Below are 25,524 nucleotides of genomic sequence, written 5' to 3'. Positions count from 1 at the left end.
ATAAAACTTAAGGTATATAACTGTATACTTAACTTTTGCTTAAAGCTGACAGTTATTTTTTCTGATAATAGACCCAGAAATACACATAAAGACTTCACATCAGTTGCTAAATACAAAACAAATGTTTCTTGCCTTGAAATGTGTCTGACAGGTATACAATGACATTTAACCTACACATGATCTTATCAGACAGTGGTGATGTCGTAGCTGACCAACTGTTACCACTGTTTCTGTGATGTGGAAGCAGCATTGACAACATGGCACTCAGTGTTGGACTTTACTCTGGTGCTTCCTCTATACAGCTCAGCTGCCTATATATACAGAACCATGAGCTGAACACTCCGTTCAACAGCTGAAGGCTCATCCACACAGGTGAGACATCGGTACCAGCACGTCACTTTTCAGGTTCTCATATGAAGAATAACCACAAAAAGCAAATTTTGCATGTTTCTTTTCAGCTGCAGTCATGAAGGTCCTCGTGGTGCTCGTCCTCGCTGTTTTTAGTGGTAAGAAAGTTTTGTGATTTTGTTTAAAATCAACATTTAAGTTGGAACAAGAGGCATACAGTGGTAACATGTAAAAAAATAAATGCTTTTGTTCTCTCAGCTAGTTGCAATGCCAACATCATGTGGCAAACCCAGCCCAAGCAGCAGGTCGACATGGTGAAAGATGCTTTCTGGGACTACGTTGCCAAGGCAACCGCAACCGCTGAGGACTCCCTGAAGCAGATCAGACAGTCCGAGCTGGGAAAGGAAGTGAAGTAAGTAGTCTCAAAATAATAAAGATGCTTTCACTAAAGCCTTAAAGAAAAAATAAAGTCCCTGAAAACTGTAAATTCTTAAATATTTCTCTACAGCATTAGATATTCCTGACCAAATTTGCAGTAACCCAGCTTGGAGAGAATAATAAATAAGTAAAGATGAAACTGGAGTTTTTCCATCACTTATTTCTTATTGTGTCTCTGCAGCACCCTCATCTCTGAGAGCACCGACGCTGTGAACAAGCTCACCGAAGCTCTCCGTACTCAGGTGGCTCCTCTGACCCAGGACCTCATGTCTAAGTTTACCGAGGAGGCCGAGCAGCTGAAGACCCGTCTGGAGAAGGATCTGAAAGCTGTGGGAACCAGCCTGCAGCCGTACGCTGAGGAGCTGGTCGCTGACCTCCAGAGGCAGATGGATGTTCTGAAGAAGGACGCCACCCCTTACGCTGAGACCATGGACCCCGAGGCCCTGAGGGGAGTCCTGCTGCAGAAGAGCGAGGAGCTGAGGGTCAAGCTGGACAAGAGCATGACCGAGCTGCAGGCCCAGATGGTCCCCTACACTGAGGAGATAAAGGAGAAGATCGAGCAGAGCATGGATGAGTTTCAGAGGAGCATGATCCCCCTGGCTGAGAGCTTCCAGACCCAGCTGACCCAGAAAACCCAGGAGCTCCAGCAGAACCTGGCTCCGTATGGAGAGGAGCTGAGGTCCAAGTTGGACGCTGATGCCCGGATCCTGAAGAAGCAGCTGAATGCTCTGTGGAAGTCCTTCGCTAAGATGACCCAGTAAATGGATTCATACCTACCTCAGTTTTACCTCCGTTGAATCAGGGTGATGTTTATGGGACAGATGAAAAGTGCAATACCTTATTTTCTATTTATGTTGATAAAAATGCCCTGAAAGGAATGATGTCAGTATTTCCTCTATTTTGTTACAGTTTACAACTATAAGCTTTCATCTGTAAAACAACAATAAACTGGTTAAATGTGTTTTGTGTGTCTTTGTATTCATCAATTCAATCAAAGAGCTTCAAAGTAAACAGCAACTTTCACTGTCAAACATTTTTAAGCACTTTTACACATCAAAGATAATATCACAGAGGTATATTAAAGTAAGTCGATGTAAATTTGAAGGGACAGTTCACCCCAAAATCAAAAATATATTTTTTTTTCTCTTGTGGTGCTATGTGTTTTGATAATCTGAGTACTTTGTGCGTAAGTCAAGCCTTGGGAAGTTAAATGAGGGAGAACATTCTGGGTTAAGGTGACCTGACCGTTGGGACGGATGTGCCAAGTTTCGCAATAGAAACGGTTGTTTTTGCCAGAAAGACAAAGAAGATAGAAAACACTGACACACGAAATCCAGCTCTAGGAATAAGTAGGAAACCAGGAGAACTTTGGATTCCCAGAAAATACGACCCAAGCGTGTACACACACACACACACACACACACACACACACACACATACACACACACACATGCACATGAACGAGTAGACGCCCAGTATAAAAGTACTTGAAGGGTGATTGTTCAGGGCTGTTTCCATCTGTTTTGTTGTGTAGACTAGTATACTGTTGTATGCTTAAGTTCTGAGATTATAGTAACCCCGTTGGCTGTAACTTTTCTCCGTGGTTCTCCGAGTTTCTTCATTTCAGTGTTTGCTGAAGTTGAGCATTTTCCTTTCAATATCAGTTCAGATTGTTTTGGTGTGAGTTGTTGAGTGTTGAAGATATCGACTGTAGAGATGTCTGCCTTCACTTGCATATAATGGACAAGGTCAAATAAGGCAGTGAGTCTCTAGAAGAAAATGATTGGAGGAGAGTCTGAGAACAGGATTTTGTGAAGATAATAGGGTGGCATTGCAGTGCAGTGGTTAGCAAGCACCATCACCTCACAGCAGAAGGTTTCCGGGTTCAAACGCCAGCTTGGTTCCCTCTGTGCGAAGTTTGCATGTTCTCACCATGTTAGCATCCTTGTTCCTTCAGCAGTCCAAAGACATGCCTAGTTAGGTTAATTGTTGACTCTAAATTGCCCGAAGGTGTGAATGTGAATTGTTGTCTGCCTAGTGTCAGCTGGGATTTGCTCCAGCTTACCCGCCACCCTTTATAGCAGAGAACTTTTTGGACTGTAGGCTGTATAAAAGAATATATATAAAAGTGACATGCCAAACATTGGTAAATGCATAGTTTTTAACCAGTTACATGGCAATAAAGTCTGTGCTTTTAGACCAGAAAAGGCCATTTGCCATAGTAAATACCTTCTGTCTCAAAATACCAGTTTAATGCTGGACATTACAGTGGTTCAGTCATGTGCCAATATACTACAAAAAATATTTCTCTATCCTCTATCTTTACAGGTCTTACTGAGGTTTACTGAGGTAAATATAAATCGACTTGTAATCAATTGTTGCAGGTGAAGTAGCGGCATCTAGTGTTCAAATTAAAAAGTGCAATGGCAGAGCTTCCTAGTTGCATCCTAGTTATTCAAGATGACAAGGACATTGTGTTTAAACTAGGCTTTGTGATGTACACACAGTGCAATTTACTAGAAAAATGCTCAACCACGTTCAAGTCTGTTTTTAAAAATTTGCAGCTGGCCATCACAAAACAGGCAGCGGGCCGCAGTTAGGCCTCGGGCCGTAGTTTGTCCACCCACTGATAGCACTCATATGTTGCCCACAAATCTTCTGATGGTTGTTAATGTATTTAACGCCTCAAATCTGTTTATACTTCTAGCAACATTCAGGCCAGAAGCACACTTCCACACCCACAGACAATAAAGTTATTGATTGATTAACTTCAGCTGTGTGAAGGGTAGTTTATTGGAAGTTTTCCCATCTTATAAACGTTGTATAAATGCAGGCAGTGGTTGTTAAAGCGGACTATGAACCAGATCAGCTGGACAATGATATGATACAAGAATGACCTTTGGCCTTGTCACTGCTATCACTAGGATTGTGGATTTGATAAACAAGGACAGTCTTTCTGATTATCTGTTGGCGCAGTGACATTTTTTTTTTTTTGCACACTACATTTTATATAAGGCACAAACAGTTAGTACTGAACTCACACTATCCCACTGCTGATCCAGAGGCCTTGACCTCTTGCAAACTGATGACAGATATTTTGGTTGTTCCTAATTTTTGACCTGTGCCTGCATGTGTACTTTCAGTGTGCGACGTGGAGCCAAAATAACACACACACAGCAATAAAAGATGACAACGACGCAGGTCACACTTGGAACTTTGGACAGAGGTCGGCAATCCTCCTGACATTTATTGGATTGCATCAAAGCCACCTAAAGTGCATAAATACTGAGTGACAAGCTCAGTCAGTCTCAGAGACGTCACAGATCAGATCACTGAGGTAAGTCTCAGATCACTCCCACACATCTTTACTAACAGCTGGTCTCACAGTGTTTGAATCAAGGTGTTTGACGTGTCTCTAAAAATTTGTTTAAAAGTTTGTGTTGATTTAAACTAAATGTATAGAGAGTTTGGTAAGAAATCTGGGGATAACAGTCATATTATTGATTCATTCTAATAAAAATGTCTTTTTGAATTTTAGCTTTTTAACAGCTGAATTTACTAAAACTTGTGTGTCAGTGCTGGGACCATTTTAACCTGTTTATTCTGTTTATTATATGATGTTTCAGGTCATCATGAGGGTCTTTGCAGCAATCCTTGTGCTGGCTGTCCTCTCAGGTGAGTTCAAAAATTATTTTGGGGACTCAAAAAAAAATTTTTTGTTGGATTTTAATTTGCTTAGAAGAAATATATAAATATATATATATATACATTTTAAAGAAGAATTACACGTATAAGGGGAAACTAGAAACTGCATAGAAGATGCATTTCCTGATGGCAAACTGCCGAACGCTGATAAGTTTGTGCATGAAAAGCTTCTCAAGTAAAAGAAGGAAGGAAAGGAGACAAGACAAAAAAAGGGAAAGAAAGAAAGAAAGAAAGAAAGAAAGAAAGAAAGAAAGTTTTTTATTTTATTAATCTTCAGTGCTCCAGCCTTAATTTTTGAAGCAACATATGATTCACACATTGTGTCTGAACACGTGAGCAGGTCCTTTTTAAGGGTCTTAAGTGGTTTCCACAGGTCTGAAATCAGTCTTTGGGCTTCTTCAGTGTCCAAATAAGGGTCCCAGATTTTATAAAGTGGCTGATTATCCTCCAACGATCAAAAGAAATCCTTAAATGAAATGACACTTGTTACACTTTCCAGGCACTGATTCAAAGATGTTTAATCAAGTCCAATGCAACATTTCTTCCATCTTCTTTTATTTCCCATCTGAATGATTTAAAAAGTGAATATATGACTTTGTCTCTGTCAAAACACACAGGCTGCCATGCCAGAAGTGTTCCTCAGACTGACTGGAAGAACCCCTGGGAAGTCACAGTCGACAAATTCAATGATTATTTCGAGGATCTGAACACAAAGGCCGACGCAATGGTGACAGACATCAAGGGCTCCCAGATCGGCCGAGAACTGGAGTGAGTTAATTTATCTTACCTTCAATGTGTATATGATAAATACTTTGTGCAATACATTTGCATAATGTTATTAATGATTTAATCTGCACCACCTGCCCAGTGATACGTTTTAAAGTTAGTCTAACACAGTAGAAGAAGAATCACTGCACTCACTCTCGCTACCTGGTGTGTGACTAGAGGTAAACTGGTCCCCACCCAGAGTAAAACACAATCACATTTCAATTTACTGCTACTTTAAACTTTACTACATCTGTCTGACAGCTGTTGTTACCAGGTACTTTGCATATTAATATTTCACATATGAATTTGGTGATGAGTTTATAACCGAACAATCCATCACTGTACAGTCTCGAGCAGATAAAATGACCCACTGCAACATTAAAATGCTGCTTACGTAGGTATGCATCAGCAATAATAATCAATATATGATAATTAAAGATGGATACTATGTGCTTCTGTTTGTTTACTTGTGTAATATTTTTAATGCAGAGCTTTTACTTGTAATGGAGTACTTTTACATTGTGATATTGCTGCTTTTATTTGAGTAAATGATCTACAACACTTCCTCCAGCGCTGGTTACACTGTAACTGGAACAATCCAGTTGTTATCTGGGTCTAAGTGTTCTTGTCAGACTGTTTCAAGTATGTTGCACTGAGGTAAAAAAGCATCGACACAATGTTATTTTGGTTACACAACACACATTCTGCCCTCAACTGAGTGTGAGGAGGTTACTCAGCATGTGTCAGTGAGGTGAGACACTGAAAGAGCTGCTGACGAAGACCTGCAGTGCACTTTGGCCTCAAGTCCACATTTCTGATAACTTATGTGGACTGCAGTCTTGACCCCATTGGATCCAAACTACTCCACCAAAAAAAACAGCCACAAAATCCCTTAACTCATCTGTCTCGTCCCCCCAAACAGCACCTTGATCCAGGACACCATGGCCGAGCTGGCCGTATACAGGGATAACCTGCAGACCAAGGTGGTCCCCTACACTCAGGAGGCTGCAGAGAATCTGGGCAGAGACCTGCAGAAGCTGTTCGACAAACTGGGTGATCACATGAGCGAGGCCAGGGAGCAGGCGGAGAAGTACGCCGTGGAACTGCAGACCATGATGGAGCAGAATGCTGATGACGTCAAGGTCAGGGTCTCCGCCTACACACGCAAGCTGAAGAAACGCATGAACAAGGACACACAGGAGATCAAGAGGTGAGTGAGAGCGGGGAGGCGTTCACTGGAGGCTGATGGGGAACTCTGTCCAGTAAGAGGCTCTGATAGATTCTCTGCGTTTTACCAACTAAACTTATAAAAACTTTAAACTGTTTTATTTTTTGAACAGTTTCATTTTGCAGATGTCTCCTAAGATACTTTGTACTAATCTTTATTTTAATACTAAGTCATGTTTTAACCATCCTGCAGTTTGTTTAATATACTATGTTTTCGGAGAGCAGTATTGATCATGAGTGGATTCATCTGGTGATATAAACTGGACTGAGCAATCTAGAGCTGCAACGATTGGTCAATTAATTGATAAGCTGATCAACAGAAAATTAACTATCAACTATTTTATATAGTACATACATATACTGTACTTCCAGTGGGGTAATGGAACTAAGCACATTGTACTTGAGAACAATTTTAAAGCACTTGTACTTTACTCTAGTATTTCCATCTTATGCTACTTCATACTTCTACTTCACTACATTTCAGAGGTAAATATTGTACTCTTTACTCCACTACATTTATTGACAGCTTTAGTTACCAGAGGTGGGACTGTGTCATTTTTTGCAAGTCACATATTACTGTCTAGTGTTTGCATTCACAGCCCAAGTCAAGACTGACAAGTCCCAAGTCCTAAACCAGTTCAAAACAAGTCATCATGTGCTCTTCACCAAATGTAATACCATTTTAACAACAGAGTAATAATATATTATATTTACAAAAATCGTGAATACTTTTTAAAATTTGTAAAAAAAAAAGTTAGTTAGCTGTTAGCTACTGTTAGCTTAGCATTACTTCCCTTACAGTATTACAATAGCCTCAACTGGCTGTAAGTTCAACTTCATATGTCATATGAAACTGGAAGCTGCTGCATCTCTGTCTGTAATTTTCAACCTGCATGTTTTGCCTACTGCAATGTATTTTTTTTGTTGGCCACGACATAGTTTTTGTATGCAGACAAAATTATCATCAGTATCATTTTTATCAACTGGCACTCAGTGACATAACATTAGCTCTTCAGGGTTCTCACTTGCAACTTGACTGGATGCTGCTGATCAGTTCAATCAAAGTGGATCTGATGAATTTTGTGTTGACTTGCTGGGAATGAATAGTGTTAATGTATGTTGATTCAGAAAATGAAGGGAAATAAATTGAATCATGGCATACTTTTAAGTTATATACTTATATAAATCTTTGGACTTGGGTGAAGGTATCAAGTTTTTTCAAGTCAGAAGGCTCAAGTCCAAGTTAAGTCAAAAGCCATCGGTGTCAGAGTCCAAGTTGAGTTACAAGTCTTTTTTGATTGAAGTCATTAAATGTGTGACTAGAGTCTGACTCTTTTCCTTGTATTTCTACACTGTGGTAGTATTACATTTACTCATAGATGCATCATAATTTATTAAGTGTTTTTATTTTGTAATAATAATCTGCATCTGCAAAGTAACTAAAGCTGTCAGATAAATGTAGTGGAGTAAAAGGTTCAATATTTACCTCTGAATTTAAGAGGAGTAGATGTATAAAGCAGCGTAAAATGGAAATACTCCAGTAAAGAACAAGTTCCTCTAAACTCTACTTCAGTACAGTCAAGAGTAAATATACATGTTTACATTCTACCACTGCATTTACTTAAGTAAAGAATCTGAATTCTGCCTCCAACGCTGCAATTATACAGTGTACAATAGCAATTTCTTCGCAACATAATAAATGCTGAAGCAATATGATAAATCAACTTTTTTATTCTTATTTTCTTTTCTCAGAAAAGTTTCTGACTTCTTTGATGAGCTTCAGACCCGCAGCTCGAGCAACATGGAGGACATGAAGACACGCTTGGACCCATACTTTGCTCAGGTGCGTGACAACGCTCAGGCAAAGATCACCACCCTGAATGATCTGCTGAGGTCGCAGACGGAGAACATGAAGGAGAAGATTCAGGCCACAGCCGAGGATATCAAGGTGCGCTTCGAGAAAACCGCTGAAGACCTGCGCACCACCTTGGAGGAGAAGATGGAGGAGCTGAAGAACTGGTTTCAGCCTTTAGTCTCTGCTTTTCAGTGATAAAATGTAAACTCTGTAATCAAACAGTGTGTACCATCTGTTTATCACCCCCAGTCCCAAAACCACCTCCAGAAACTGTTTTAAAAGATTGATAAACAAAAATACTGAGGGTTTTTTTTTACCATGTCCACCTCAGTTTAAATGTCTCAGTGTCACTAAAGGCCCTTCAACAAAATCAGCTGCTCACATGTGTGTTGAAAATCAGTGGTCATCAATAATATCCTCATGTACACATTTGTCTGAAGTCCTTTTGTATAAATAAGTTAAATGAACACACACTCCACTGGCATTGTTTTTTTTCCCTGCAGACTGAAAATGTATGCCATTACAATAATTATGAAGATGCTATAACAATATCATCATTTTGTTATTTAGATGCCAACATGTCCATGTGCTCACACAGCGCACATGACAAGTTTGCTGTGAAATCTGCTGCCTCCTTCCTGTCATACAATGTACTATGGTAATTTTTAAGACTGAAACTACTTAAGTGAATTTGTGTTTCGCTTGGCTGCATTTTGAGCTCAGTGTAAAGCAAGTTATTACACATACATCTGTACATATTGCCCAAGGATTTGAGCTGACTTCCTGCTCACTTATTATGCTCTGTGCACATGCTACTTTTAATCAGTAGATTTTCTGGTTATGATCTGAGTTGGGGACAGCAGTGCACATAACAAATCAAGGGCACAGTTATTAAAAAATGTCAGTATTTACTGGGATATCATTGAAATTGAGATTTTATTTACACAGACACCTGGGTCATTACAGAAATCTACATTTGTACATGTGCATTAGTTTTTCACCTATTATATATTATATATATTTTCATCATAGATTTTCTGTCCTATTTGTTATGCTTCTTGACTTTACAGTGCTTTATTTTTATTTTCTACTGCGCCAAAACACCAGAGCAAATTCCTTGTGTGTGCAAATCTACTTGGCTATAAAGCTGATTCTGATTCATATGTTTCTGTTCGTCTTATCAAAGTAAATGTAATGTGGCTTATGTCAGTAAATCCGCACAAAATAAATCTTTGTTTTTGGATAAAACTTTATTGTTTTTCTTATGAATTACATAATAGCTTATCTTCAAGAAAATTAATACATTTGCTGATTATTTGGACCTTAATATTTTAATTTAAGAATGCACATAAAACCGTAACCGTTACATCAAACAAAACTACTATTATTATTTAATAATAATTTGTATATATTGTTATATATAAAATAAATATATCATAGTAAAACAAATGTAATTCATTAAATTCACTTTATATAAATAATTATTCAATAATTTTTATTTCGTTTATATATTGATTTTTCAATAAAACTTTATAATCATAGTTGAGAGAACCAGTTTGTGGAGACCGCACGTGAAGCTACGGCACGGTGGAACCAGACTTGCACAAACGTCATTGGTACATCCAATCACATTTCTTTATACACTCCTCTCAGCCAATCACAGAAGCTCCTTTATGTGCGGCAGCGCATGAGTTAGGTTGTCGCTGTTCGGTGTTGTCAATCCCAAACATGTTCGTCATGTGCACTGCAGATGATTTTATATTTTATCTTGATTGTTAATTTCCGTCACGATGAGTAACTTTTGTAGAGAAGTCATCACTCTCCAGCTGGGACATTATTCAAACTTTGTTGGGACTCACTGGTGGAATTTACAGGTAAGCGACACACGCTAAGCTAAGCTAGCTTTAGCGTTAGCTTTGCATGTGTTGTCAAACTTTGGAGAGTACAGCCTGTCTGTCTGTGAGCCGCAGAGGCAGCTAATGTTAGCACCACCGTGAATGTGCATATTGTGGTCTTATTATCAGACCATGCAGAACATGTAATATAACTGAGCTGGTACACAAAGATAAGGTTATCCACCAGGCTTTATGAAGCTAAAGCTGCTAATTATCAAGCCTCAATCAGCAGTTTATTTGTGATCAGATAATCTTATGTTTTAGACGGAAATAAGTGATGCTCGCGTAGAAGACACAGATTAATGACTTTACATAACAACTGAAAATGATTACATAAAAACTGTATGAATTACCCACAGTTTAAATGATGGGGATGTTGAGATACGTCATCGTTGACCCTCCTGCATCCAGCAGATGCTGACATGTAAAGGTAGCTGTTGTTAATCAGCGGTGGAAGAACATTTATTCAAGTAGGCTACTGTACAATTTTGAGCATTTCCATTTTATGCAGCTTCATACTTCTATACCTCTGCATATCAGAGGGAAATATTGGACACACTACATTTGTCTGACGGCTTCAGTTACTTAACATGTTACAATTCTTAATACCTGTCCTGTCCAGTGAAAACCATGTAAAATCCAGATGTGACTGTTTGTGATAAACTGAAGGATAAAATGTTCCTTTAGGTGATGACAAAAATCTCCTACATCTTAAGCTAAATAAACTCTGTAAACACCCTCATGGGTCAGCTGGAAAATGCATCGTCACAAAGCTGAGAACAAGAAAAGTTGTCTGTTTAAAGATACATGGTTCTCACAGGACAGCCAAGCTACAAACATATAATGAACTTACAGAATATGATGAATTGCTGTAGCTTAAACTCCCCAATTGTACATAAAGGAGTCAAAACCAGCACAACCTTAAACATCTACAGCAGTAAATATAGCACTTATGACTACCATGACCTGGATGACTGAGAATCTTCACAGACACATTTCCAACCAACTCCCTGATGGTGATATCTCACTTTGATTTCTTCCCAGATGGAGCTGAATATATTGTGGTATTTGTGGTCATTTTAGTGTCATAGTCTGCAGCAGATAAATGATGATGGGCTTGTGTTTGTTTGCAGGATGCATCTCTATCATATGATCCAGAGACGCCACAGGGTGAGATCCAGAGTGATGTCGTGTTTCGTGAGGGACAGACTCTGGGCGGACATGTCACCCACACACCTCGCCTCATTGCCATGGATCTCAAAGGTAACTTCCTCCTGTCTCATGTTTTTATTAATGCTGAAAACATCCTCGAGATTCAAGAGTCACCATTCACAGGAGCATAAAGCCGCTGTATCTGTGTGTGCTGCGATCTTTAACGAACTGTGCTGGGCAACTTTATTTTCTTGGTGATTTGTTTTAAATGTTTCTGATTGTGTGTCCTAGTGTAATGATTCTATAAAAGGTTTCATCTTGAATGGAAACAGATTCATGTGGTAACTTGGATGTGTATGAAGCTGAATCACCTGCCTGTCACTATCTGTCTATAACAGGAAGTCTTCGGACTCTACGGCAGGAGGGAAGTCTGTACGAGTCTGGCAAAGACACAACTGCTGTCACATGGTAAATAAAAGTCTCTGCATCTGTTGACAGATTTTTGGGCCCAACAGATTTTGTTGTCTTTATAAGTCCAGAGCATCACTGGTGGATTATTGCACCTTTAAACATTCTGTTGTTTGTTTGACACCTTCTGTTACACACTTGTTTTGGTGTCGTTAAATACTTTAAGCTCAGCAACAACAATCTTTAACAGTACTCACTTACTGAGAGAGTTTTTTATACAATGACTGAAACCTATGTTGGTGCATGTGTCAGAGCCAACAAAGCTCATTTTCTTCATAAAGATTTTCTAACTAGTATAGTCCAAATAAAGACTCTTGGTTTCTCTTTTTGATGTAAAAAATGTGCTCCATGTGGCAGGGAGGGAAATCTCATGATGCACAAAGAAAGTCCTCCGGAGAAGAACTCCTTTCTTGAAGATCTGGACAAGTTGGATGTGAGTATTTATGGTGGAAATAAAACTGGCAAGCAGCTCAGTGATAACATATTACATATTTTCATAGGAATCAAAACATCACCACCACTACTTCCTGTAGGATTACTGTAGGCTTCCAAACAGGCCACACACTGCTTGGAAGCCTCATTTATAAATGTTTCTTGGGTACAAAGGTCTCAGCTGCATTTGTTTCTTTCTTTTTTGTTGTTGTAATTTTTCCCAGAGAGGGGAGATCCTGGCCGAAGCTGATTTTTATTCCAGTTCCCAGCCTCAATGCTCAGGTGAATAAAACCTTTTACACTCTGCATGAGAAATAAGATTTAGTGTTGAACGCAGCAGTGACCACTCTGAGAACTCTCCCACCAGCAGGTGCAGTGAGCGTGGACACTGTGAACAGTCAGCTGGCTCGGGTCCAAAGGGGCTACAGACTGGAGGGCAGCGTGAAGGTGTGGTCCGACTTCCTCAGGATTCACCTGCATCCTCGCACCATCTCTGTCATCCACCAGTACAACCATGACGGGTAAAGGGCAGCGTCAGAATTCCGACACTTTGTTGAACAAAATGAGTGAATTACTGAATCACATTTTTGTCCCCAATAGTGGATCATCTGGTACATCTGGCTCATGTAGTACCTTATTTTCTCCAGTAGATGTCAGGCTTTACACAGATTTGGGCTTAAACACTGAATCACTGTCTGCTCTTTGTTGGCTGAATCTTTAAAGTTTGTAGCACCTCCTGACAGTGTCTTCTGACCCTTTCACAACTGATAAAAACATTAAATATCTGGGCTGTTTCCATAAGTGCAACATACCCGTTTCCTTCCTTTTTAAACATGTTGCTTGTGTAGCACAGTTTTATATTTGTATTCATGGTTGTCCAGGGAGGCTCACCGTCTGGAGGCTTACGGCCAGGGAGAAGCTCTCCTGCAGGGGGCGGTGCTTGAGGAGCTGGAGGACAAACTACACTTCTTTGTAGAGGAGTGTGATTACCTTCAGGTATTGAGGTTATAGTTTCCATTTTCCAATTTTCATTTAATCCAGTTGCTGATGTTTTTCATCCTGTTTCTCTCTCTCTCTCAGGGTTTCCAGGTGTTGTGTGACCTGGCTGATGGCTTTGCCGGCCTGGGGTCAAAGGTCACAGAGCTGCTGCAGGACTCCTATGGCGGGAGAGGCATCCTAACCTGGGGGTTAGCGCCTGTCAGTCACCCAAATTCAGTGAGTCACAAACTCAGCATCTCATTTCTATCTCAGTGTTTTGTAAGAATGTATTTTTTGGAAAATGGGCATCTGTGCTTACTGTATTCTTCTTTTTTAACCAGACTCCAATGAAAGACCTCTACCACATGTTGAACTGCACATTAGGGACAGTCCACATGGCCAGTCACAGCTCTTTCTTCTGCCCGTTGACCCTGCGTGGTGGACTGGGCAGACGACCCTCTGCTCCCATAGCATTCCCCTACCTAACCTATGATGTGAGCCTTAATTTCCTTTTTTAAAATAACTTCTCATTTTTTAGCCTTTTTAAGACATGTTTAATGGTGATTAAACTAACTCAAATTCTAAGACCTCTTACACCTTATTTTGACACTTTTAATTGACTTTGTTTTAGTTATATTTAAATTAAATACCTTAGATAAATTGAAAGAAACATGACAAAGGGAGGTAAATTCTGACCAATGAACTAGCACAACACTAAACCACATATTTGGATTTATAAAAGTGGATAAGAATTAAATGATTATATCTAATCTTGTCATTGTTGAATGAAATGTTTGTCTCTTGTCTGTCCTGTGTCTCAGCCCTCACTGTGGTATCACTCCAGCTCTGTGCTAGCTTTGGCCCTGGACGCCCTCACTCTGCCTTACCGGCTGAAGAACAACAGCGTCCCCATGTGGCAGGTGGCCGACACGCTCGCTGTATCTGGGAGAAAGGTGACTTACTGCTGCTTGAACAGCCCAACTATTCATTTTGTTGTGTTCTCATCTCTGTAGAGACTCTGAGTTTATGCTGACTTGTGTCATTTTTTTTAGGTGGTGGCTGCTTATGGTGCTGTCCCCTTTCCCATGATGCACGGCAGCTCTCTCCCCGACGCCCTGAGAGCCTACACAGATGCGTTGCCCTGGAAACCTCTATCAGCTTGCCCTGAACCCGGCGACGGTCGATGTTATGGCCAGTGGGCAGCACTCAAAGGCTACGAGGGCCAGAGGCTAATCAGGTCAGAATAATATGTATACATTTGTAATGTACAGTGCTTTCATGTATTTTAAACAGGAAATGTGTCTAAAACTGTGAGTACACTGAGCATGTTTTATTTAAAGTAGCATAACTTTATTTATATATCAAGACAAGTTGAGAAAAGCAGTTGTAAGCACTGATGTCAGGCTTTTACACAACATCTTATATATATCTGCACACCAGATCATGTGGTTTCTTTAAATGAAAAAGGCCAGAAATTAGTTGGAAAAAAATCACTGTACAATCTACAGACTGTATTAGTTGTATTTCTTACATTTTTTTTCTGTTGCATTGGTGCATATTTATAGTGAAGCAATATTTTTTATGACCTTAAAATCTTCTGTAGTAATATTTTAGTGGCTAGAAAAAGAGATTTGTACATTTTTTTGGCTGCTTTTGTCAGTTCAAGTTGCAGTCTTTTGTCTCCAATTTGACAAATGTTAAGAAAATGGCTTGCAGAAACACACAGGCATTACACACCATCCCAATCATCACATTAAAACTGAAATCTTTTTTAGTGTGTTGCTGAAATAATTTTCCTTTCACCAGCTCTCTAGCTCCAGGGACTCAACCACCCACTCCTCTGCACAGCCTCCACAGTGGGGAAGATGTCCTGACTTCCTACATCAGATCTTTCTATCCTACAGCTCCCCTGTGAGTCCCCACACTGTCACGTGCTGTTAACTAACATCATCATCATCATCATCATTAGGGAAACAATATATTTCAATCAAACACTGCTCTTCTCTCCCCATGTTCACTCTCTCAGGGCTCTGCAGTTGGTGTCTTCACCCAGTAAGCTGACACCACCTTTCCCTCAGATATTCAGTCAGTCCCTCGATGCTCAGGGTTTCCTGCAGAGCCAGCCTCCTCCGCCTGGCTGTAAGCTTACTTTTATTTCACTTTACTGTTTTTGGAGCTTAAAAAAAAACCTCTGCACAGTGATATGGTTTGCAGGTGTAGTTCAGTAGACAGAAAAAAGTTCCTATAGGTAGGAGGAAAACTTTTCCACAAATTAAATTAGGTGCTTTTATAGAAAACTTCTTCCCTATCTCTGCAGCTCCGCCCCCTGTGGTCTCCTCTGCACCCGTCATGACCTCCCTCCACTCTGGGCCTGCACTCGGCTCGTGGCTGTCTGAGCTACACCGTGGTGTCAGCGCTTTAGACATTCGCCGCGTGGCCCCCAGCTTCCTTTCCCAGGGGCCTGAAATGGCCGACTACCAGGAGGCATTGGAGCAGCTGCGCCTACTGGCCCGGTGTTACCGTGATGACAGCGGTGGGGTGATGCGCTCCTCCTCAGAAGAGGATGATGATGACTGACACTGGCAGTCTTTTGGGCAATGATCTGGATCGACTGAAGGCTGCTAACCTGACTAGCACGAGCCAGTCTGCTTTTGTTTGCCAGCCTGCATGTGCTCAGAGACACACACAGTGATGAAGAGGAGCTGTGCTCTAATGTGTGAAGGACCAGGACTGAATTACATGGAAACAGAAAGAGGTCAAAAGTGTGTGATGAGTTGAAACAGACACAAGTGAGGGAATATTAAACGGTTTAAAGTGGGGCTGTTTGAGGTGCTTATCTGTAGTCAGGGTGTTATCTACGGTAGGTGTTGGTCTGCATTCCCCATTTGGAGAAGCAGGCATAAGTAGCGACATGGAAGCTAAGTGACAAACTGCTGTGGACGGGGGCAGCAGCTAAACATCTTTTAGCCACCCGAAAAAATTTATCAATTCAAGTGTATGCTACATTTAGAATATTTTCACTGCTTTATCATACAGTCCTCTCCAATGGCGAACTTCAGCATTTGGCCAGGCTCATTTTAACTCACAGAACCTGGGAGCTGCTGGTCTACAGCTGCCTCGATCGATGTGTTTGTTTGTGTTGTGTGACTTTGGTAAATCTGAACTAACCCTTCAAAATACCAAAGTCACACAAAAACAAACTGATCGAAGCACTGGTAGACGAGCAGCTCCTGTTTTTGTCAAGAGTCTGGTGGCTTTGAGGAGAGCGTAGATAACGGCTTGAGTTCCCCGTTGGAAAAAGCTGACTGACAAGATTAAGAGGGGAAGATATTCCAAAATGTGGCGTACAATTAAATCGATTTTGATTTTTTTTTAGTTGGCTAAATTACTTTTTGTTGCTGCCCCTGTGCTCCGAGTTAGTACTTCTGTCTGCTTCTCCAAACAGGGACATGCTGACCGACATTAACTGCATTTAATACACTGACCATGGTTAAGTACCTCATATAATCTTACTTCAAAAGATCCAGACTGTCCCATTTAAGAAGTTAAACCTCTGGATGTAGCGTCACGTATGGACTGCGGTTACATTTCCTCAAGTGACTGTTTATCTGTAATTAACTGTTTTATACTCGGTATACACTATAGAAAGATTGTTTACATTGAGATGTTGTCACACTTCTGTTTTGGGCACAGGTTGCTCACTGGAAGGAATTAACAGCACATATGTTCAGTGTCATTGTGGAAACCACTTACCTTATCTCATTGCCAGCGCTGAAAGTGACCAGCAGGCAGAAAAAGCAAAATGCCACTTTTATAATAAACAATCTAAAACTAGCAACCACCAGTGCCTTGTGTTTTTATTTGACAGTTTGTTAAATTGTACGTTTCATTTAAAATTTTAACCATGGTTTAATTGTGGTAAAATGTTTTGTTGTAGTACTGTGGATAACTAAAGAAAATCCTGGTTGACTGAAATTCTACCTACTCTTGGAACAACTGATAGGTGGATAAGGGGAAAATGATCTGCACGTTTTCCCTAGATGAACTAAATCAGCCACAGTGCACTGAGTACATCTTACATGGTAGCGTTGTGTCCACAAATCATTTTATTCCTGTCACAGGGCTCGACATTAACACTCACCCAGGGTAAGTTAACTGTATTCAGTGGAATGCCTTGAGTGAAAAAATGTGATGTCCACTGTGATATTACCTAAAAAGAAAAACACTACACTTCTCCAGCTTAGCTGAATGTATAACTTCATCTCACCACTTAACAAGACTGATGAGGAAAATCTGACATACTGGGCACTATAGAAGGTAACTGGGGTTAACGATAACATAGTGTTAAATATCTCTAACACTGCATGCAAGAGAGACACTTTTTTTGGGCCCAGAAGCTAATGTTAGCCATTGTGCCGCTCCAACAAGGGCTCTGGTGTGACTGTACTCCTTTCAGAAGCTTTACAATCCAGCCCTCAACTGCGGCGTCTTTTAGGAGACTTAGTAATATAAATCCATACAGATAAAAGCTGATACTGAAAGTCATCAGCGATCATTTATCAACAACCTGTAATTAATATCTACCTCCTCTCACTGACAATATAAAATAAATCCAATGACAAAATGTATTACAGGCATTTTCTTTTAATCCGAAATAAGACGATACAAGGATTTCACAAAAGGTGAGGAGACGTTAGAACATATTCCCACCACAGTATGCTTTTACATTTGATTAAAAAAAGGCTAAGACACATACCTTACCATCAATTAAACTTATAAAACTGAGATTGCACCCTGATATTTTACAAACACCCCCACACGAGACAGCTCTAATGAAAAAATATGTCGAGTAAAAGTCAAATGAAATGGAACAATGTGTGCATAAAAGACATCGAGCACGAGTGCCTGGTATTCTACAACTATTTATCAAAAAACAGGAGGCAGGGGTAGTGTTGTGGGGTCTGGGGAATGTAAATGGAGGGCAGGGGGAGACACTGGGAAAAGGGCTCAAGACAAACAGTCCAAAATCTGAACTAAGAGCGGGAACGGGAGCGAGAGCGAGACTGGGAGCGGGATTTAGAGCGGGACTCTGAGCGGGAGGCGGATCGGGAGCGGGAGTGGGCTTTGGCGGGTGTGGGAGAGCGTGATTTGGACTTTGATTTAGACCTGGCTCTGGATTTGGATTCAGCGGGGGAGCATGAACGAGATCGGGAGCCCCTCTCAGGCTCACCTCCCTCGTCGTCACTCTTAGGTGGCTCGCGGCCCTTTGAGCCAGATTTCCTGGAGCGATCCTTCATTCCTGACCTTGAGCGAGACCTGGAGCGAGAGCGAGATCTGGACCTGGAGTCTTCCTTCTTGTTCTTCTTCCCCTCTTTCTTGCTTTTTTTGCTCTTGGGGCTGCGACTCCTGCTGCGGTCCTTGTTCTTCTGAGCACCGTTGCTGCGCTCTTCTTCCTCCTTCTTGCCCTTGACCTTATTCTTCTTGCTACGAGATCGGCTGCGGGAGCGGGACGCAGCTCTGTGGAAAATTAAAAAGCAGAACTCAGTGCTGGTTGGCTCGATTGGGGAAAGCTTAAATTGTTTAACGAGAGGATAAGACAGAGAGAGGTTGCAGGGACAGAGGAGTCCGTCTACAGAGCAATGTACAGGTGTCACGAGGTGCAGATCATGTAGGTGATGATGACAGGCCGTAGGTACCATGTGGAGTTCTTTAGCATGCTTGCCAGATCAAATGCATACAATCTACTACTAATACAAACCTTGGCTTGCACTGAGGAGTGAGAAGACCACGTGAGACACGTACGGACCTTCAGCGGACAGAGAAGTGACCACGCTGTGCAGCCTTGGCCTACTCATATTAAACAGCTGTAGATATCAAACTACTACTTGCTGTCATCAGCTACAGGCTACACGTACACCAGTGCATGCACCTGTGCACTTTCATGGACTTGTAAAAATCTTTTTATAGAAACATACACTCTCATATTACTGCTACTAACTGGTTATGAGGTGCCAATATCTTAACGTGGATTTTATAGGCAGCTGCTGAAATGCTTGAGATGTAGCATGCAGTGGATTTTTGGAGATCAAATGCACAGTTTGTACTCAGTAGCAAGTTACTTTATCTCACCATTTACTAGCGGCTCTCCCCCTGCAGAAATGTCATGTATTTACAAATTGTCTTCTAATAGTTCTGATTTCTCACCTGGAGTGGGAGCGGCTGCGACTGCTGCTCTCACTGCGGCTATGGCTCTTGCGAGACCTGCGGCTCCTGGAGCGGGACCTGGGAAAACACATAGTAACAGTTAGCAAACTGCAGTGGTGATTGTTATGATGCTTTATCCATATCTGCAACTGTATGTCCCACTTTCAAACCATGTTTCAAGCGCTACATGTGGTACATGGTAAGGCCATTTTATGATGTGCATCTAGACTTCCTCATGTTCTGCTGCTGTGCTTAGAAACATCAATGTGCACCAGAGAGCCATGTGCAGTTACAGCAACGTGTCTAACCTGGAACGGCTGCGACTGCGGGAATAAGAGCGTCTGCTGCGCCTGGCTCCGGGGCGGTCCTCAATGAGCCGGATCTTTCTACCATTCACTTCAGTGCCATCGAGCTTCTCCAGAGCCCTCTTCATGTCCGAGTAGAGCCTGAACTCGATCACCCCTTCATTCCTCCGTCCCTTGTGGGTGTCAGCGTAAGTCACCTCCCCCGCCTGCCTCATGTAGTCCTTTAGAGAAACACAAAGTAATCAGAAATAAAGTGACGATGCAACTGTTTTGCTCAGCTGAAAGAAAACTCTAAGAAGTGGTGACAGACACTGGTGTGATTCAGCCATCAGTGCACTGTTTTGTGTTTGCATACTAATCTAAAAGTGTGCCATCGTTTCTTCTGCTTTTAATTTTTCAATGGTGAAATCTTGGAAGTATGCACAGTAATGATTTATTTTTACTTCTGTTTTGGAAATCCAACTGTTCTGACTAATTGTCCATCAATCCTGTAATACAGGTCTGAAACTTCCAGTGTGTTTGTACTTCTAAATTCTAAGTTGATAAGGACTTGAGAGCAGATCAATGAGATAACACTTTTGGTGTACTGCTTATTGGCTCTGGACATCACTTCCTGATGACCTAAAAATACAAGCTTTGCAAGAAACACACACACACACACACACACCAACCAAAAAAAAAACAAAACAAAAAAAAAAACACATTACATACCTTCAAGTCCTGCCAACTGCAGCGGCTGGAAAGATTCTCAACAATGAGCCGATAATCTGTTCTTATAGGTGGACCATATCTGTCTCTTCCCCAGCGCCCATATCCACCTTTTAAAGGTAACAAGGAAAGGAGAGGAGCAATGAGGACCAGAAAAGAAACGGGAATGGTGCATTTATTCTAAACTCCAAGCTACATTCTAGAAAATATATAAATATTCACTTGGGAAAAGGAAATAAAAAAAGGGAAAAAGCAAAAGGTGAAAAAATAAGACTTACAAAAAGAAAAAAGAAAAAAAGCCTTAAATCCTTAAAAAAAATCTTTCTACAAATTAAAAACTTGATTTAAAAGCCTGAACCTATACAACACATCTGTAGCTTAATAAATTTGGGTCAAAATTCAATAAACCTATCTTCTAGATTAGAAGGAAAAAAAATCAAATTCAAAAACATAACTGATCGAGGAAGTACTTACGGTGAACTAAAGCAAGTTTCTAAGCTATCCTATCTAAAAACATTTCACTGTTACAAAACATGTTCTTTTTTTCAGGCACCTATAAGAGCTGAACCCACATCTCTTCCTAACCCCATGGCATCCTCACCACCCGGCCTGGGCCTAATGGGAAAAGCGGTCTTCATTCACAATGGCTCCCTTTTTTGGTCTGCCCAGGGGCCCAGAATGGTCAAACCACACTCTTGGAAAGGGGGGACACCATGGCCAGCAATAGGGGCAGGCAGTCAGCAAAGGACTCTTTCAATTAAAACATTGAGGTTCTTTGTTAAATCTTTACCTTTAAATTGACAATCATTTTAAATAAAATAAAAAAACGGTATAAGACATCAATAGATTACAAGATATTTAACAATAAAATGGTTATTTTACAGTATTTAAATTAAGACATTTATATCCTTTCCACCAGTAAGCCATTTCCCCATCACACATTCACATGTAACTGCATTCAAAATATTTTTTAAGTCATTGGTGGCTCTTGTGCACATAGATTTAATCGTGCCATGTAGTGATATGGAAATCTCCTCCAACACCTACTGTTCAGTTGATGAAAAAAAAAACTGTAAAGTGCTGAGTGGTGCTCGTACACCCGTGCTAATCTATTTGCATGACAGTTAAAAACAAAAGTGCCTGGTCCGAAACTAAGACATGCCTTAATGTTAAACAGGCCATCCAAACATGGAGGCCTCACTGAAACCAGAACAATAGCAATATACTGATGAAATTAAGATGAGGGGGTGTGGATGGGTGTGTGCAGCTCAAGGACAAAAACTGAAATGAAAACAACAGTTTCATCGAAAGTGTGCAAGTTAAAAGGGGGGCAGATTCGTTACATTATAAGGGTCAGACATAAGGTACCAGTAGAGCTGGGTGATACAGAAAAAAATGAAACTTAAATATTTCCTACCAGTTGGTCTGGTTCCAGACCTCTACATTTTTCAGCAACTCAGATGATACTGATATTCAAAAGCAGCCATAGAAATGCTGAAATTTCTATGACAATTTAATATTTATCTACATTGGACTGGCGGCACTTTTTGTCGGGTTTTTAGTAGAATACCAGAAAGGTTAAAATTCCATTACTTTTATGGCTCAGAAAAGACAATGTTCTTTCAATATCTCAGTATTCTCATTTTCAACTCATCGCCCGGCTCAGGGTACCACCTACAGCAACAAATGTTTGACAAGTATAAGCCGTAGTCAATCGACCTCTGTCAGAGTGTCAAACCTAAAATTTCTAAAGCAAACATTAGGATGTAAACTGTATGCACATCAGCCACCAAGGACACGCTTAAATTTTTGCCCTTTTATCATTTAGATTAATGGTTCCCTGTAATGAATGAAACCCCTCATCAATGACATCATTCATGTGAAAATAAATAATAAAAACAATTCCCTATTAAGCACTTACTTCTTCCACCACCACCGCCGCCACCGCCACCACCATAGCCTCCATCCCGGCGGGGTCCCTTGGTGTGCTCCACAATGACCCTTTCCCCACACAACTCCTTGCCGTTCAAGTCATACACAGCATCATCTGCATCACGGGGGTCATCAAATTCAACAAACCCATACCTTTGTAAAAGAAGAGGACATGTTTTAACACTGGTTTCCAACAAAGGATTGCTATGATGTTTATATGTGAACACATAGTGGAGGTCGGGTATGCACAAGCTGGCCCCCACCATAGCATTGTTAACACAATAGCCAGAGAAACAAAATGCTGACCACAGCTATGCAACAGTTCCAAAAGCAGTGTTTTTCAGCAGTGGATCCAGGTTTCAGTACTACTGTACAGATCTCGCTCACATGATAAGCTATTGGGAAGTTTCTAACATTACATAATACAATATGATTACTATTGTGAGTCAAATAAATGCCACAAGGGCAAGGTAAAGCTCAACTGGGTTGCATGTGTACAAGACTAATAATGCTCGACGAATAATGATAACATGAAACGATTAGTTGATTATTCAATTAGCAATGTGATGTTTGAACATTTATCCAGCAACTTCATCATATGAATATATACAAGGTTTTCCATGTCTTATACAATTGTAAACTCAATCTTTATTTTGGACTAGTGGACAGACAGAGCACGCAGCTTGAACTTGTTCACCCTGGGCTTTGTGGAGTGGTAGAGTGGTCGAGTTTCACACACTTTGTGGAACAATCAGTTCCCTTTTCAGCCAAAAATGATATTCAAAAGTTGCGTAACGTGGATATGCCAATATTTATACGATGGTTCTGTATGATGCAAACACTGATATTGATCACTATAAAAAAGACGGAAGAGAGAAAATTACAAGCTGCTTCTATACGTCCACTTTAGGTTTTGTGAAAATGTAAAGGACATCATTTTCGCACATTTTGCAGACCAGACGATAGACTCAAAACGAAAGTAGTGACCGTTTGCTGCCGCGGACACCAACAGAGGAACTAACAGCACGTAACCTAGACGAGACGAGCTCCAGTATTGGTTTATAGCTAAATAACCGCTTCATGTCTAATAACACGTAGAAGATAACCAGAAGGCAATGTGCGTAACTGAACCTGCTGCACATGTGTGGTAATAAATCTTGTAGCAACAGAACTTGCGCTTGTTTGGCCCGTGGTTTGCTTTCATACAGCCGCCTGTGACATTGCCACGTCTAACCTGAGCTAGCTAGCTAGTCGAGGTAGCGCAACCGTTAGACAAAGCCTGCAAACACCAATTGTTATTAATACTGCATCGATAAACAGAACCACTTTTGCAAAACTGTGCCAGCACTGAAGATCACATTATCAACTGGTTTCTTTGGAAAATGTTAAACACGCTAATCTAGCTAGCTAGAATTAGCAGGCCGAGCAACGAGGCCCACGCTGCGCGTTATCTTCACAGTGCGGCCTGTGCATCCGGCTTCAAACAACAGCGGACATCGACAAGTAGCTTCGACGTTACCCATTTTTCAGGTCGACTTCGAGTATCTTCCCGTAGCCTTTGAAGAACCTCTCCACGTCCTTTTCTCTGGCCCTGTAGCTCAATCTCCCGATGTACACTCTCGACATCTTGGTAGCTTGTGTGCGCTAAGCTAGCAAAATGTGGGCTCCAGCTAAAACCGACCGAGCACACACAGCAACACTCAGACAAGGCGCGAGGCTGCAAAGATACATACACGCGCTCCTTTGATACAATAGGTCGAGGCTACAGTGGGCGTGTCCTCCATGTTAGTGTGTTGTGCTGGCCTGGGTTTAGTCTCTCAGGTGGCTCCGTTATTTAAAGGCAAAATCACGGGATCAGTGCTGAGGTGATGAAAAGATTAATCAATCAACTGAAAATTAATAGTAAAAATAATAAAATAAGAAAATAAGTGATAACAATAACACAATTTGTCCGTTTCACACACGCAGATTTGCTTTGGTGTATAATTGCATACCAAACATATTGAGATAAAATGACATCAACAATAAAGACAAGTAGGCCACTGCAAAAACCAAAAGACAAAAATACGGTTTAGGCATTGGAATTTTTTTATTTATTTATTTTATATATATCTCCAGGTCAGAGATTACTTCAATAAAGAACTTACACAAACAGAGGACAGTGAACCCAATTTGATTAATATATTCACTGATGTATATAAGACAAAAGACAACAGGCATCTTATCTTACGAATATATATAATAGATTACAAAATTCCAAAAATGATTCCACTACCCGGGTCAAACAAAAATGGGAGAGGGAATCAGGCCTGGAGTTATCAGAGAATGATTGGGATGATATCTGGGAGGGACAAACTAGGACCACCAAGTCAAGATCCTGGCGAGAGTTCTGCTGGAAAAACATAACACCATATTTTATGACTCCAGAACTGAAATTTCTACAACAGGGATACCAGGGACAGGATGAATGCTGGAGGCTGTGTGGTAAATCAGTGGCGGACCACTTTCATATTTTTTGGAGACGTCCAATTATTTATCCATATTGGCAAGAGATTGGCAAAGACATGAGGAACATCTTTGGAACAGAAGTTGACTGTTCTTTTGTCATATTGTACTTGGGCAAAACCACGCACAATCGCATGACCCAGGACAAATACCTTTACGAAGTACTTTTGGCCGAGCAAGAAAGCCATTACACTGAGATGGCTACAGGCAAGCGCCCCTTTAAAGGACAACTGGATTGCAATAACGAAATCCACTGGATGGAGAAACTTACTTTTTCTTTAAGACTACGATTTGACCAATACATAAGATATTGGAAAAATGGACCATATACACTAGGGATGTAACCTATTGACTGTTCTGTACCATTGTGTGGTTCCTACCAACCTCTATTCCCCAAACCCTGTTTATGTGTTTTCTTTCTTTTCTTCTTTTTCCTTCAACCTGAAAGCACTAATAAAAATAAAGTTAAAAAAGACGATACAATTAATCGACTAACCGTATGTGGCCTTTAAAAGTTAAAACCTTTACATCCCGGACTGTATGACCTGCCTCTACACATATGAGCCGCGGTGGGCGGGGCTAATAACTACCCAGACAGGCATCA

The 25,524-nt window shown here is 40.8% G+C and overlaps 3 protein-coding genes across 5 annotated transcripts; 2 read left to right on the top strand and 1 right to left on the bottom strand.

Moving 5' to 3' along the window:
• Positions 1–317: 317 nt before the first annotated feature.
• LOC117263037 (uncharacterized) lies at positions 318–9,589 on the top strand. The gene is made up of 9 exons (XM_078176010.1): positions 318–372; positions 459–506; positions 607–760; positions 968–1,543; positions 2,321–2,324; positions 4,413–4,461; positions 5,109–5,259; positions 6,182–6,469; positions 8,239–9,589. The coding sequence occupies exons 2-9, from the start codon at positions 467–469 to the stop codon at positions 8,534–8,536; spliced, it is 1,560 nt and encodes a 519-aa protein (XP_078032136.1). The 5' UTR covers positions 318–372; positions 459–466; the 3' UTR covers positions 8,537–9,589.
• Positions 9,590–10,015: 426 nt separating this feature from the next.
• Positions 10,016–17,101, top strand: msto1 (misato mitochondrial distribution and morphology regulator 1). 2 transcript variants are annotated; one of them, XM_033637471.2, is made up of 14 exons: positions 10,016–10,215; positions 11,370–11,499; positions 11,787–11,856; positions 12,214–12,289; positions 12,513–12,570; positions 12,659–12,809; positions 13,170–13,284; positions 13,369–13,503; positions 13,608–13,760; positions 14,088–14,219; positions 14,319–14,503; positions 15,073–15,177; positions 15,293–15,405; positions 15,584–17,101. In XM_033637471.2, exons 1-14 carry the CDS (start codon positions 10,132–10,134, stop codon positions 15,841–15,843), a joined length of 1,767 nt encoding a protein of 588 aa, XP_033493362.1. In that variant the 5' UTR covers positions 10,016–10,131; the 3' UTR covers positions 15,844–17,101. The 2 variants fall into 2 exon arrangements, with proteins under 2 accessions (XP_033493362.1, XP_033493361.1); XM_033637470.2 differs by having other exon boundaries at positions 12,656–12,809.
• A 793-nt stretch (positions 17,102–17,894) lies between these two features.
• srsf4 (serine and arginine rich splicing factor 4) lies at positions 17,895–24,145 on the bottom strand. Of its 2 annotated transcripts, XM_033637476.2 has the most exons (6): positions 23,935–24,145; positions 22,405–22,568; positions 20,487–20,593; positions 19,779–19,996; positions 19,471–19,548; positions 17,895–18,783 (listed from the first exon to the last, which is right to left on the bottom strand). In XM_033637476.2, exons 1-6 carry the CDS (start codon positions 24,039–24,041, stop codon positions 18,300–18,302), a joined length of 1,158 nt encoding a protein of 385 aa, XP_033493367.1. In that variant the 5' UTR covers positions 24,042–24,145; the 3' UTR covers positions 17,895–18,299. The 2 variants fall into 2 exon arrangements, with proteins under 2 accessions (XP_033493367.1, XP_033493368.1); XM_033637477.2 differs by lacking the exons at positions 22,405–22,568; positions 23,935–24,145 and adding an exon at positions 21,037–21,248.
• Positions 24,146–25,524: the final 1,379 nt, after the last annotated feature.

Source organism: Epinephelus lanceolatus, chromosome 16 (genome assembly GCF_041903045.1).
Source record: "Epinephelus lanceolatus isolate andai-2023 chromosome 16, ASM4190304v1, whole genome shotgun sequence".
Lineage (NCBI taxonomy): Eukaryota > Metazoa > Chordata > Actinopteri > Perciformes > Serranidae > Epinephelus > Epinephelus lanceolatus.
Note: the sequence above shows the minus strand (reverse complement) of the source record. Positions and strands in the feature narration are given on the sequence as shown.